The sequence below is a fragment of the Cyrtonyx montezumae genome, unplaced genomic scaffold, assembly GCF_038088225.1.
Source record: "Cyrtonyx montezumae isolate F1298 unplaced genomic scaffold, pur_monq_1.0 scaffold_10, whole genome shotgun sequence".
NCBI classification, from domain to species: domain Eukaryota; kingdom Metazoa; phylum Chordata; class Aves; order Galliformes; family Odontophoridae; genus Cyrtonyx; species Cyrtonyx montezumae.
This window is the reverse complement of record NW_027071826.1, coordinates 57607331-57620719: the sequence shown is the minus strand read 5'-3', so window position 1 is coordinate 57620719 and position 13389 is coordinate 57607331. Positions and strand designations below refer to the sequence as shown.

At 55.9% G+C, this 13389-nt stretch overlaps 4 protein-coding genes across 4 annotated transcripts in view; 1 reads left to right on the top strand and 3 right to left on the bottom strand.

Annotated features, from left to right (window-relative positions):
* KDM2A (lysine demethylase 2A) overlaps positions 1-6323 on the bottom strand; it is a 31930-nt gene extending 25607 nt beyond the window's left edge. Inside the window, exons 1-3 of the mRNA XM_065755484.1 lie at positions 6259-6323; positions 5905-5932; positions 5140-5244 (exon numbers count right to left, since the gene is read on the bottom strand). Of these exons, the coding sequence (XP_065611556.1) occupies positions 5140-5244; positions 5905-5932; positions 6259-6278 (153 nt within the window). The 5' untranslated portion in view covers positions 6279-6323. The remainder of the gene's footprint in view (positions 1-5139; positions 5245-5904; positions 5933-6258) is intronic.
* Positions 6324-7168: 845 nt separating this feature from the next.
* On the bottom strand, positions 7169-8650 carry RHOD (ras homolog family member D). The gene is made up of 5 exons (XM_065755771.1): positions 8324-8650; positions 8150-8237; positions 7897-8006; positions 7567-7671; positions 7169-7492 (listed from the first exon to the last, which is right to left on the bottom strand). Exons 1-5 carry the CDS (start codon positions 8465-8467, stop codon positions 7325-7327), a joined length of 615 nt encoding a protein of 204 aa, XP_065611843.1. The 5' UTR covers positions 8468-8650; the 3' UTR covers positions 7169-7324.
* Positions 8651-9438: 788 nt separating this feature from the next.
* On the top strand, positions 9439-10417 carry LOC136060724 (mas-related G-protein coupled receptor member H-like). Its single transcript, XM_065755497.1, has one exon. The coding sequence runs from the start codon at positions 9485-9487 to the stop codon at positions 10388-10390; it is 906 nt and encodes a 301-aa protein (XP_065611569.1). The 5' UTR covers positions 9439-9484; the 3' UTR covers positions 10391-10417.
* Positions 10418-11362: 945 nt separating this feature from the next.
* On the bottom strand, positions 11363-12500 carry LOC136060732 (mas-related G-protein coupled receptor member H-like). Its single transcript, XM_065755504.1, has one exon. It carries the CDS (start codon positions 12480-12482, stop codon positions 11541-11543), a length of 942 nt encoding a protein of 313 aa, XP_065611576.1. The 5' UTR covers positions 12483-12500; the 3' UTR covers positions 11363-11540.
* Positions 12501-13389: the final 889 nt, after the last annotated feature.

Here is a 13389-nt window from a genome sequence, read left to right as displayed (position 1 = left end):
TTTTTTGGGAAGGCAAAAACAGAACAAGTCAGATCAAACATCTCCAAAAAGGCAGGCTTGAAGGTGACGCAAGCTTCACCCAAATCCTCATGATCCACACTGCACCATGTTGCTGAGCTTTGTATCCGGCAGCTCAAGTTTCCCAACAGGGAAAAGCTGACCCTGCGAGATTCCTACAGCCCAGCTCTGTAACAGCCGATTGCCAGTTGTGACTAACCACGGACATGAAGCAAGGCTGGACTGCAGGAACACCTGGGCACAGGGCTTATAGCACAACTTCTGCTACCCTGATGTCTCTTAGACAAGCCAAGGGTCAAGGATGCTTGCAAAGAAGGAAAACAACCCAGAACCACTGGGATGAACACAGCGCAACCATCTACCAAAAAGGTTCCCCCTTCCTCCACACAGTCACTGCTCCACTAGACAAGAGGTCTAGTGCTTGCCCCTTCCTTATTCCAACTGGGGCTCAGTGACACATGCAAATAGCAGTCTACAGCAAGTTATAGAGACACAGACAGCTTAACCCTACAAAAGGGGACACTGCTAGCCTGCTCCCTTCCCTTCTAGCTATTCCAGCTACATCCCAAAACCACAGCTGCAGTACACAAGAGAGCAAGACACCCTCAGAATGTAACAGCAAGGACCAGACTCCTTGATGTTACTTTTTAACAGGCATCCCTGTGCCACCTCATACTTCCCCACCACTTGCTTCTCTTCCTCCCCGAGTTCTGCAGTGCTGTCCTGTTTCCCTCTCACCCCACAGGCTTTTACCATCAAAGAGCAGACAAGGCAAAGAAGGAAGCCCACGTCTGAAGGGACCATCCCCTCTGGATATCTCTCCCAGAGGAAGAACACACCTCACCAGTTGGGATCTGCTTCTCCAGATAACACCCCTAGCAAGCAACGACCTGATCCTTCTGCTGATCCCTCCTACTGCACAGCTCCTCCTCTCACAAACCCCTCAGGACCCTGAGACAGAGCTGCACAGTGCCATCCCCACACAGCCAGCTCACACTGCTCACCACCAGCACTGTTTCTACAGCAACAGAGACGCATAAACACAGACACACTGAACAGAGCAGGGTGAAAGCCAGCTCCTTTCCCCCATCACTATGCCTGGTTCCCAGATCCACAGGAACCTTCTCCAGTGCTGGCAGGAGGGCAGCTCAGGGACAGCTACCTTGTTACTCCATCCCTGAGCAGACTGCCCTAAGTGAATCAATGCTCCACAGAAACAAGTGCCCTGCAGCCCCCAGTCTGGGGGGCTCATGATTTATTAACCAGTAATAAAGATACGCTGGGGGAATGAGGGTGGTTATATCTTATTAGTGCCACCTCCAGCTGGGATGGCCCTGAGACAACCTGCTTGTTAACAGAAGGCACTGGTACATTTTCCAAATTCTATCTGGTAACTGCAACTTCCAGGATGCTCACAAGGCATGCTTAGACTCAGCAAGAAGTCAGTGGGGCTGCTCACCTCCTGCATCCCTCCCTGTCGAAAGAACAACACCCTGTTGGTTTCAGGGCCACGTTCTCCCCAGGATCGAGAGTCTCTTCCAGTATTTGAATGCTCACTGATCTCCAAAGCTTCCAAGCAACAGTATTTGCTTGCAACCTGCTGCCAACAACAAGCAAAACTCCCTCCTTCTCAGTCCCTACAGCTGACCCAGAACAAATCTGAACAGAGTTCCTAAATTATTTAGGGCTCAATTATTCTACCTGGCTCATTTGTAGTGTCTTCAGCTTGAGGCAGTGGCACGCTGGAGATTCATTATCTGATCAGTCTAGGCTCAGTCCAGACTGGGAAACAGAGGCATGCCCAGCAGTAAGCAATGTTTGGCCAAGACAGACTTTTGTACCAGGCTCTATCAGACCAATCCTTCAGGCAATAGGAAGGTTGGCATGTTTCAGCAGTCGCAGATCTCACGCTCACCCATGATACATCCTCTTCCTTGCCATCTCACTTGGCCCACACCCTCTCAACCTTCCCCTCATAGCTCTGGGGCAGTTTATAACCTTGGCCACATGAGAAGGGCTACAGCTTCATCACAAGCCTGCCTGACCAAAGAGTCTTCCCAGTCCATGCTGTGTCCTGCAATTGGCATCACCCTGCCCCCAGCCAGTACCACCAATACAGGCAACTTGTCCAGGGCAGCATGGACAAGTAAGGACAGGCCTGTGAACTGCTACTTACAGGAGAGGCCTCAGGTTTTGGCTGCTAGGGACAGGCCTCCTCTCAAATCCCACAAAAAGCTCCAATCAGAGGGAAGAGCAAGACATGGGGACAGTGTCCCACACAACCCCGGCAAGCTTCAGCACCTGCAGCACAAACAGCAAGTGCTTCAGCTCTCACCCTCCAGCAGCCCACTGCCCTTCATCTCTGTCACCCGTCTCCAGTAGCTGTACCACCAAGCAGCCAGGGACAGGCACCAGGGCCCAGGCAGCACACGTCTTCATGCCAGAACCCAGTGAACACTGGTGGAGGGTGTGGCTGCACTGCAGGCTCTCTCCAGCAGCAGAGCTGGTTGAGGAGGTTCCTACCCCACCCTGTCTCCCCGCTGCAGGCTGCCACCTCTCCAGTCTCACCAGGTTTGCTGGAGGTGGGGGCCAGCCAGCCATTTGGATATGTTCTCCCAATGACTTTTACCTAGGGTAGGATCCTGCATCCCCTGAAGCAGCATTCAGCTCTGGGACATCAGCCTCCAAGCCAAATTCAGACAGAGGCTCTGCCAGGCTGCTGTTATCTCAGGCATGGTTCCAGGTAGGACAACTACTGACCTGGCAGCGTTACAGACCCCAGCAGGCAGGACTGGTCCTTGGGGTGGTGGTGATCTCCCACTCCTGCCTTCAACAAGCTCTGGCTCCAGCATGCTCCCCGCTTTGCTGTGCAAAAGCTGGACTGAAATGTCTCACAGAAGGACTGTGGCAATGTCAGTGCCCAGGCTGAACTACCACCTCAAGACATAACAGGGTGTTTCAGCCCCTTTGTTAAATGTTATAAACATCCATCTCCAGCTTACAGAGCCAGCACCTCAAGCCCGTCCCCGCAGTACTGCTTCATAACAGCGCTCTGAAGCGACGACACAGACAAATTTATCTTCATATCTGCTCAAAAAATTGACATGCATCAGACTTCGGCTGAAAAAGACTACAGTAACAGTACTGTTCACTAAACACAAAACTCTTGAAACTCTCTCTACATCCCAAATGACACCAGTCAAGATTTAAGACTAGGGTGATGCACTGCAAGGCGCTGTCAGCGTAGTTCACTGGCACACTGGACAGTCAGCTTCTGTTGACAGATCATGTGTACCATTGTGCCAAAGCAATTAATTCAGTCTCTTCACCACTATCAATTATTCTGATCCAGTCTGCTTGCCTGGTGGGACTGCTATCACACTTGGATGTAGTTTCAAAAATATATTTACTTGCTTGTCAGCACTCACACACAAGACCAACAGTGTTCACAGCAGCACAGATGTGTACTTCCAACTATTTGTTTCCCCATCTAAGTGTTTTAATGCACATAAACAGAAACCAACTCCCAAGAGCAACGCATATGTTGAGAATACAATATTTGAATAGATTATAACCAGAGCTGGATAAAGAGTTGTGAGAAAGCATCTAGGAAAAGAAAACCAAACACGTCTGCAAAGAAACCTCATCGAAGTGCAGCAAGCAGGAGGCTCCCACAAAGAGCAAAGCACAAACTAAACCCCACCACTAAACCTCACCTTGAACACTAGGGCCATGCCCTCCTCTGGGCTGCAGGCCAGCAGGGACAGCACGAGGCCACAGAAGCTGAGGTGAGCCTCATCCTCTGCTTGCTGCCCATGTGCCTTCCCAAGCCCCTTAAACATGCAGCTCATCAGCACGCAGCCACTGATCCAGCTTAGTGTGTTCTGCTAGAGTTTGGGCCAGGTGCACTCAGACAGCAACTCTTTCTGGAGATTTTTTTTTTTGCAAGCTCACAAGCAGTTTTTAAACTGGTACTCCTGGCTGCCAATAGCATTCAACTGCCTTGTTTCTGTCCAGCTATTTTGAGTTACTTCAGCAGGACATAGCTACAATCGTAATTTAGCCAAAACCCAAAATCTTTTCCCAAAGGAAGCTATGATGTTGGCTACAAGTGGCTGCCTTCAGCTGAGCTGCCTGCCACACAGTCATAGAAAGAAACAGGTGAATGAGGACAAGGTAGGACCGCAGCTTCTGGCAGCATTACCAAATTGAAAGCCACCAAAGCGACTGGAAAGATCCACCTTCAAAAGGAGCAAACCTCTAGCAAAGCAGGGCTACAGACAAGCTACAGGTGCCTGCGCACCATCCTCCCTCCACGTGGGCTGAAACAACTGCTTCTGTCTTTGCTCAGAGGATTTCTATCCCAGCACCAGTGGTCAGACACACAACAGCAAGAGCAGCTACAATGACTTGTGTTTGAGGGCAGAGCTTAACATAGAGTACTGTGTTGCCTCATACTCAATGGTGTCAGAGCATTAAAGGATAAGGATTTAACTTCACAGACAGCACCTTGAAGGAGAGTGCTGCTGTGACTCACAGACAAACCCTATCACAGCCTCAGCTATTACAGAGCAGGTGCTTGTGCTTCTCACAGGGCTTACAAATATCTCAAAACAGCACGAGACTGACTTGCTGGAGATGGAGCAACTACCCCTTCCGCTGCAACTGCGAACCAAGTTTTAGAACAACTCTGAACGAACACAAACACCAGAAGATGCATGCATGAACACAAGTAAATCGGAGCTTGAAGGCAAAGCTGGTTTTCTCCAATTTCACAGAATGCTCAAATCGAGTCCAGATTGACATACATCACTGCAGTTTCCCTGGCTGTTACAAACACATGGAAGAAACCTGCTGTGCCAGAAGCTACACAGACACTCACTCTATACGTCCATCCAGCCCCTTCCAGGAGTATTGCATCCCAGTGCCATCCCCCAGCTGCCCTCTCCCAGAGCTCAGCAGATGAGTGCCCTCCACCAGGGCAAAACCCACAAAGTGGGTTTCCAGTACCCACAGCCATACACTGCAATGCTTGTTTGTTTAAACCTATTGCCAGTGACAGCCTTTTCAACCTTCAGCTGAGTAGAACCAAGAATTTGATTGGTAAGGGCCAATACTGACTAATCTTTGGCTGTAACGGATCCTTTCTTCCTCGGGCTCCATCTCCGACTCTTCTGAAGAAAGCGAGAAGGACACTCCAGGGCTGCTGTCGTCGTCCTCTTCCTCCTTGGAAATCAAAGGAAAGCAGTGAGGCAAGGCACAGGGCTACGAAGCACCCACCTCCCTCTTTCCTGAACCCAAGCGCAGCAATGAACCCACCCCTAATGCTCTGACTCTAACTTTAAGCACGACCCAGGATAAGTGACTTTGCTGACTGTTCTGTAAGGCAATGGGTCTGTAACACAATGGGTCTCCTACCGGCACCATCACTGTGGACAAGACTTGGTGCCTGCCGCCAATCATCTAGAGGGACCGAGGGAACAGCCAGGTGCCCAAAGAGCAGGGCTGCGTGTTACAGAAGCAGCTCCTCCCCCGGACACGGCCACCGTCCCGGGGGCATCCGAGGCCAGGAGCAGCACACTGAGCACCCCGCACAGACCCTACACACCAGCTCCCGTCTGAAGGAGTCTCACACTCAGACGTGACCCAACCCCTGTGACGCAGCGGTGTCAGGGAGTAGTACCTCCACCGCTGATTTTAAAGCGGCAGAAAGCCCCCGGCCCCCTGCAGCTCCTTGGGAAGGGCTGAGCGGACCACCGACCCGTCCCCACTCCTCGCTACACCCCCACAGCACGTGGCTGTCACTCCCCGGGGGCTGTCACCGCCGCCCTCCGCCCCCCAAACTTTCGGCCCCCGGGCTCCCCCGCCCCGCCGCCAGTGGCTCACCAGGTCCCTCCTGCGCCTTTGTCCTCTCCTGCCGCCAGCACAGCACGAACACAGCAGATGGAGGAGAACCCCCGGGTCAGACTCGGAGCGCTGCGGGCCCGCCGCCGCCGCCGCCGCCGCCCCCCAGCCCCGCCGCCCCCTGCGCCCCCGCTGACAGCCCCGCGAGCTGCCGGCCCAACAGCCGCTCCGCGGGCCCCGCGCCCGGCCCGCTCCGGCCCAACGCCTCCTCGCCCTTCTCCGCCCTCTCCTCGTCCTCCGCACCGCCTGCCGAGCCTTATCCCCGCTCCCCGCCGCCCGCTCCCTCCCGTCAGCCCGCCGCCCGCTCCCCGCCCGGGACGCGCTTCCCCTCCTCACACAGGAGCCGCCGCCGCCATTTTGAACCCGTCAGAGCCTCACATACACACTGCCTCGGCCACAGCACTGCGCCTGCGCCGCCCCGCGCCCCCCCCTTTCCAACCCGCCTCCTCCATCGGTGGGCGCTGTGCGCATGCGCTACCTCTGCCCGGCTCCTCCAGCCCCGCCCCGCCGGAGAGAAGGGGTGAGAATGCGCATGCGCACGTCCGCGGGCGCCTCACTGGCCGTGTCCGTGGGACGGCGCACTGGCCACGCCCCCGCGTGGGCACGGCTCCGCGCATGCGTGCGGGGAACCTCTCCGAGGGAGGGCGCGCCCCCGCGGGCTCCTGTGCGCGCGCTGGGTTGTGTGCGTGCGGGAGCGCACACATGTGTAGCAGTAATTCATGCACGGGTGGGCGCGTGCTGTGATGCTGTGCGTGCACACACACACGTTAACACGAGACCGTGGCATGGTTGGGTGGGAAGAGACCTCAAATTCCACCCGTTTCCAGCTCCCACCGGATCAGGCGCTGGGTCAGGTTGCCCAGGGACACTGCTTTCAGAGCAGCCCTCGTAAAAGCTCATCCCCAGTGGGAAAGAAGCCACTGCCTGGAGTTTTGACAAGCTAAAATTTCATTTAAAATGGACTCAAGGGACTTATTGTCATGTGGTTAGAACAGTAGGTTGGTTTCCTCTAAGTTGGTTCACACCTAACTCATATAATCCTTATCTCCATCTCACCCCCATCCTCATCCCATCCCATCCCTATCCCATCTTGTCAGCCTCCATCTCCATCCCACCCTCATCCTTGTTCCCATCTCAAGCCACCCCATCATCACATCAGCCCACCCCATTCCCAGCCTATCTCCATCCCCATCCCATCCATACACCGAGGCTGACCACAAACGCCACACCATGCTGATGATTTCTGAATTTTAATAGCACACCACACCAGTGCTACATGGGGATGCATATGCCCCTGTCCAGCAGGGCTCAGGGGGTCCCCAAGTCATTTCCCAGCCCCCAGGAGGGCACCAGCGGCCCGGCTACCAGGGCTGCCCCCGTGCCAGCTCCACAGCGCTGGGACTCAGCAGAGCACGCAGCCGTTCCGGGGCCACCTCTTGCGGCGGGACCTGTGGGCACCACGGAGTGCCACGGTGCAGACCTCAATGAAGACATCTCTGACATTCTCCCGGTGCAGTGCTGAGCACTCCAAGTAGGCTGTGGCTTGCACCTGCCTGGCCATGTCCTCCCCCTGCGGGCAGCAGTGCTGAGCCCCAGGGGGGGGACACAGAATGCATCCCTCCCCCACCGGGAAAAGGCCCTGACCTCCTGGAAGGTGACGGGGTCGTGGTGGCCCTGACGCAGGTCAGTCTTGCAGCCCACCAGCAGCACCGGGACACCTTTGCAGAAGTGGTTGACTTCTGGGTACCACTGCGGGGGACATGTTGTTATGGCATGTCCCCTGTGGAGAAGATGGGGAGTGGGAGTGGAACGGGCAGAGGAGAAAGACAGAGAGACAGACTGACAGTGGGGCAGGAAAATGTTTAGGCAGAGGGACGGGAATAGGGACAGACACTGGGACGGAGAGCGGGGTGAGCAGCAGCCTCAGCTCTACGTCCCCTTCACGGAGTGGGAGCAGCTGTGGGGCCGTGTTACCTTTGTTAGGATGTTGTCATAGCTGCTGCGGCTGGTGACATCGAAGCATATGAGGACAACGTTGGTGTCTGAGTAGGACAGCGGGCGCAGTCTGTCGTAGTCTTCCTGCCCTGCGGTGCCCCAGCAGACCGTCACCCGTCACGCACAGGTTCCCTGCAGAGGAACCCCACCTGTCCCCAGCCCAGGGGATGCCTGGGCAGCAGGGTGCCATCTGGGGGAGACCCTGAGCCGGGGGCTGTCCCTCTCGTCCCACCTGCTGTGTCCCAGAGGTGGATCTTGGCGGGCTTGCCGCTGATCCGGAAGGAGGCCGTATACTTCTCAAACACTGTGGGGACGTAGACCTGGTGGGGACAGGAGGTGGCACGGGGAGGTCCTTTGAGTGGGAGTCTCCATCCCGGTGCTGCTGGGGGAGCGAGAGGCCCCTCACCTTGGGGAAGTCCCCTCTGGCGAAGACCATCAGCAGAGATGTCTTCCCGCATCCCCCATCCCCGACCACGACAGCTTTGATCTCGGCAACTGTGGGCTCGGGTGGCCCTGGGGCCGAGCTCTGACACCCAAGCTCCTGCGGCATGGGACACTGTGGGCCTGGGTGTTGGGACAGGAACTGGGCTGCCTTGAATGCTGCACCCGGCCCCCACCCTTGTCCCACTCCCTCCCTGCTCCCAGTTTTATTGCCCTGAGCATCCACAAGAGGCAAAGTCCAGGGTGGAGAGAGGGAGTGACTCACGGCCCCACCAGTGCCACCGTGTGTCACAGCAGGTGATGCACTGGGGAGTTTCATCCCTCCTCAGGGCCTGTTCCAGTGCCTCCCAGTGCCACCCATGGCTCTGTCCTGCTGCTGCGGGGTCCAGGACCAACAAGTGCAAAGCGCTTGGACACCCTCTGGAGAAGGAGATTCTTCCCATGACCCTCGTCTGGTCGCGAAACAAAGATTCCCATTGCTGTATGACAATGTGGATGAGCCACAGTAGTCATGTCATGCCCACAGGCTGAAAGCAAACACAGACATTAATGAACAATCTCAGAAGGATGCCAGCAATGGGGAAGAGTAGGGGAGGAGATAGCAATGCAATAAAACAATTAGGAAGGTGGTAATTGCCACTTTAAAGAGATATCAGGTTGAATCCTAAAAGCACTGAGATTCTTTCACAGCAAGATGAAGCTGCTGCAGTATTTGTCCTCAGGGGTATTCTCTTGGACAAAACATTTCCTTTCTGTCAAGCCCGACAGAAATTTGATGAGGGCAGAGGCTTGGTGCCACAGCTGCTGCTGCTGGGTTGCCCGGCACTTCTTGCCACCTGACTTGGTCTTGCAGCAGTACCCGGAGAGCAGCTGTTATCCAAAGGGAGTCTTCTGGCGACCCGGAGACCTGAAATCACCTCATCTTGAGGACACAGCCCTGCCAGGACCGGCCCCGAGCTGCTGCCTGGAAAGGTAGGAATGGGGGGAACCCACACCATGCCTTGTGCCCACACACCTCCCTGCAGCCCCCCCTGCTCCCCTCTGTCACCCCGCAGTGCCCCTGCTCTGCTCCCTGCCCCATCTCACTGATGCCCCACTCTGGCCACAGACAGGACCACCTCCTGCAATGGAAACCAGCCACGCAACACCATCCCCCGGACTGCCCAAGGCTGATGAAGACATGTGTGAGATGGATGTCTTTGATGCAGTTGTGGACGGGGCCATGCTGCTCATCAGCCTGTGCGGGCTGGTGGGTAACGGGGCCGTCCTCTGGTTGCTCGGCTGCCGCATCCGCAGGAACCCCATCACTGTCTACGTCCTCAACCTGGCCGTGGCTGACTTCACCTTTCTCCTCTTCACGCTCACCTCCGCCCTCCTCTACCTCCTCAACAACCTCTCCTGTTTCACGCCGCCTCTCGTAACCTTCCGGCTGCTCCTCCTTCTCTCCCTGCTCACCCACAACATGGGCATGTACCTGCTGACAGCCATCAGCATTGAGAGGTGTGTGTCCATCCTGTGCCCACTCTGGTACCGCTGCCACCGCCCCCAGCACCTGTCAGCCGTGGTGTGTGCCCTGCTCTGGGCCCTCTCCATGGCTGTCATCGCCGCGGTGACATCCCTGTGCCTGTCGCACCAGCTTGAGCAGTGCCGCCTGGCACTCATCGCCATGTACATCCTCAACTTCCTCCTTTTTGCCCCATCCATGGTCATTGCCAATGTGATCCTGCTCATTAAGGTGCTGTGCCGCTCCAGACAGTGCCAGCCCGTGAGGATCTACATCGTCATCTTCCTCACGGTCCTCTTTTTTCTCCTCTTTGGAGTCCCCCTCAGTGTCTGGAATTTCAGGCAACATTTCAGCTCTGCCCCGGAGCAGCACCAGGTGGCTTTCCTGCTTGCCTGCATCAACAGCAGCGTCAACCCCTTCATCTATTTGCTGGTGGGTGGTGGCAGGAGGCACTGCTCTTTGGCAGCCCTCCAGGTCGCCTTCCAGAGGGTCTTCGAGGAGACTGGGGTCACTGTGATCTCCACCTGAGAGCCCACTGCAACCGTGCTGGCCACAGCATCCGTCCTAGCTTCATGCCCACACCCACATGGCCAAGCCTGCCTTCCCATGGCTACATACAAGCACAGTCTTTATTTTACCCCTATTCCCGTCCCATTCCATTCCTGTTTGTCTCCACTCCATCCCCATTCCTTCCACGTCCCCATTCCATCTCCATAAGCTCTCCCTTCTCCTCCCTGTCCTATCCCATTCCTATCCCTATCTCAAGCCCAATCCTTCACTCGCCCCCATCTCTGTCCCCATCTTCATCCCCATCTCCACCCCCCTTCCTCTCCCCATCCTGTCGTGTCCTGCCCCATTCCCTCCCCTCTCAATTCCCATTCCCATCCCAGTACCTGTTCCTGCCTCACTATCCCACACTTTCCCATCCTGTTTCCCATCCTGTCCCCCGTCTCACCCTCATCCCATCCCATGCAATTCCTATCCCATCCCATCCCATCCTTCCCCCCCGTCTCCGTCTCATCCCCACCCCTTTCGTCCTCGCGTTCTCCAGCTCCGGCCGATGCAGAGTGCGGGTCTCTGCTGCCCTCCAGCGTGCAAAGTGGAGAACGCAGACCTTCAGTATCCGTTGAGTGGCCCGGCGGCCGCAGCCTCGAGGAATACCGCTTTGGAGCTCTTTGCGGGCATCTCCGCTTTGGGCTCCGCAGCGGGCATCTCCGGGTATGCCCCCCAATAAACCTGCTGCTCTGCCATTGACTCTCATTCTTCTGCACGGCCGGGGGTGGAGGGAGTGATGTTGGGGACTCACTGGGACACGAGAATGGGGACAGGCACCAACACATGGGCTGGAGTGCAGGGCTGGTGTCATCAGCAGGAGGAAGCAAGGCTGGGGAGGGGTCGCCCAGGGGCTGGGGGAGAGAGGCTTAGGGCACTGAATGGGTTTCGTCCTTCTTGCATATGGTCCCCAAAAGCAGAGGGGGGTGGGAGTAGCACCTCGGGGATAGGAAGGCTGCACACACATCCTGTACCCACACTGATCTCTGAAAGTCTCTCTGCTCTGCAGATAGCAGAAGGGTTCAGCGAGATAGTGACATCGCAGGATACAAAGTAGGTATTTATTGATCGTGCTCCCCGGGAAACCGCCCCAGCTTTCTCCCTGATGTAGAGCAGTGGAAAAGCTTCAGGGGGCCGGGCTCAGCGTGTGCATCACAGAGTTGTCGCTGCCCACCCCATCATCACCCTGTTCCTCGAAGACCCTCTGGAAGGAGACCTGGAGGGCTGCCAAAGAGCAGTGCCTCCTGCCACCACCCACCAGCAAATAGATGAAGGGGTTGACGCTGCTGTTGATGCAGGCAAGCAGGAAAGCCACCTGGTGCTGCTCCGGGGCAGAGCTGAAATGTTGCCTGAAATTCCAGACACTGAGGGGGACTCCAAAGAGGAGAAAAAAGAGGACCGTGAGGAAGATGACGATGTAGATCCTCACGGGCTGGCACTGTCTGGAGCGGCACAGCACCTTAATGAGCAGGATCACATTGGCAATGACCATGGATGGGGCAAAAAGGAGGAAGTTGAGGATGTACATGGCGATGAGTGCCAGGCGGCACTGCTCAAGCTGGTGCGACAGGCACAGGGATGTCACCGCGGCGATGACAGCCATGGAGAGGGCCCAGAGCAGGGCACACACCACGGCTGACAGGTGCTGGGGGCGGTGGCAGTGGGTTCTTCCAGAGCAGAAGGCAGATGCACACCTCTCAATGCTGATGGCTGCCAGCAGGTACATGCCCATGTTGTGGGTGAGCAGGGAGAGAAGGAGGAGCAGCCGGAAGGTTACGAGAGGCGGCGTGAAACAGGAGAGGTTGTTGAGGAGGTAGAGGAGGGCGGAGGTGAGCGTGAAGAGGAGAAAGGTGAAGTCAGCCACGGCCAGGTTGAGGACGTAGACAGTGATGGGGTTCCTGCGGATGCGGCAGCCGAGCAACCAGAGGACGGCCCCGTTACCCACCAGCCCGCACAGGCTGATGAGCAGCGTGGCCCCGTCCACAACTGCATCAAAGACATCCATCTCACACATGTCTTCATCAGCCTTGGGCAGTCCGGGGGATGGTGTTGCATGGCTGGTTTCCATTGCAGGAGGTGGTCCTGTCTGTGGCCAGAGAGGTGGGTCAGCAGGGCCCTGAGAGGCAGCAGGATGGGTGGGGAGCAGAGTAGGGGCAATGCAGGATGGCAGAGGGAAGGATGAGGGCAGGGCACTGCCAGTGTTTGCAGCAATGCATAGGAAGAACCCTGAAGGGCTTGTGGTCCCCAGGAGAGCAGGGAGGGAGGGAGTAAAGGAGAACGAGGAAAAGCTTTGCACTTAACTGTTAATTTTATGGAGTAGCAGGCTAGGGCTGCCCTTCCGTCCACTCTTGGGCAGACTCGTGTCTGTGTCTCAGCATCTCATGCTCCCTTTGAATCTGTATCCTGAAGCAGATCCGTTCAGGCCACTTGTGCAATGAGGAATGCTCCCCAGTCTCTTCGATGTCTCTGGTCTTGTCCCTTGACTCCCCTGTGCCACATACACTAACTCCCTGAGCCTCAGCAGACTCCTGATGGTGTCAAGGAATGTTTTATAACCACCACTGCGTCAGAGCTCTGCTTCCTTGTTTTTATTTATCTTTTTTTTTTTCCTTCCCGCAAAGGAAGTGTCTTTTGCCAGAAACCATGAAAACAGACATTTGTGAATTGCTCCTCATGAGTTTCTGATTAAAAATACATCTTCCTGCACAGCGAATGGCACCTGCGAGACCCTTCTCTCTGCTCCACATTTCTGTCATTCCTCACTGGGCTGTTACTGTTGTGGTGCTGGCAATATTGGCAGTGGTGGCAATGATGGCGGTGCCGATCGTGACGGCAATGGTGGTGATGCCTGTAAATCTGGCAGAAGCAACTTCTCTTCTGGGAAGAGCAGGAGGATAATTGCCAAGATCTCTGGAGGGTATGAAGGAATACACCATCAAAGGGGAACCAAGAATGGCCATTTTTGTCAATCTAAT

What these genes read in the sequence shown, in the direction of transcription:
- RHOD (XM_065755771.1), bottom strand. Translation starts at nt 8,467, where the DNA reads ATGCCGCAGGAGCTTGGGTGTCAGAGCTCGGCCCCAGGGCCACCCGAG. An exon ending in CCAGAGGGGACTTCCCCAAG is followed by an intron (nt 8,238 to 8,323) that starts GTGAGGGGCCTC and finishes TGTCCCCACCAG; the next exon opens with GTCTACGTCCCCACAGTGTT. An exon ending in ATGACAACATCCTAACAAAG is followed by an intron (nt 7,672 to 7,896) that starts GTAACACGGCCC and finishes TGTCCCCCGCAG; the next exon opens with TGGTACCCAGAAGTCAACCA.
- LOC136060724 (XM_065755497.1), top strand. Translation starts at nt 9,485, where the DNA reads ATGGAAACCAGCCACGCAACACCATCCCCCGGACTGCCCAAGGCTGAT.
- LOC136060732 (XM_065755504.1), bottom strand. Translation starts at nt 12,482, where the DNA reads ATGGAAACCAGCCATGCAACACCATCCCCCGGACTGCCCAAGGCTGAT.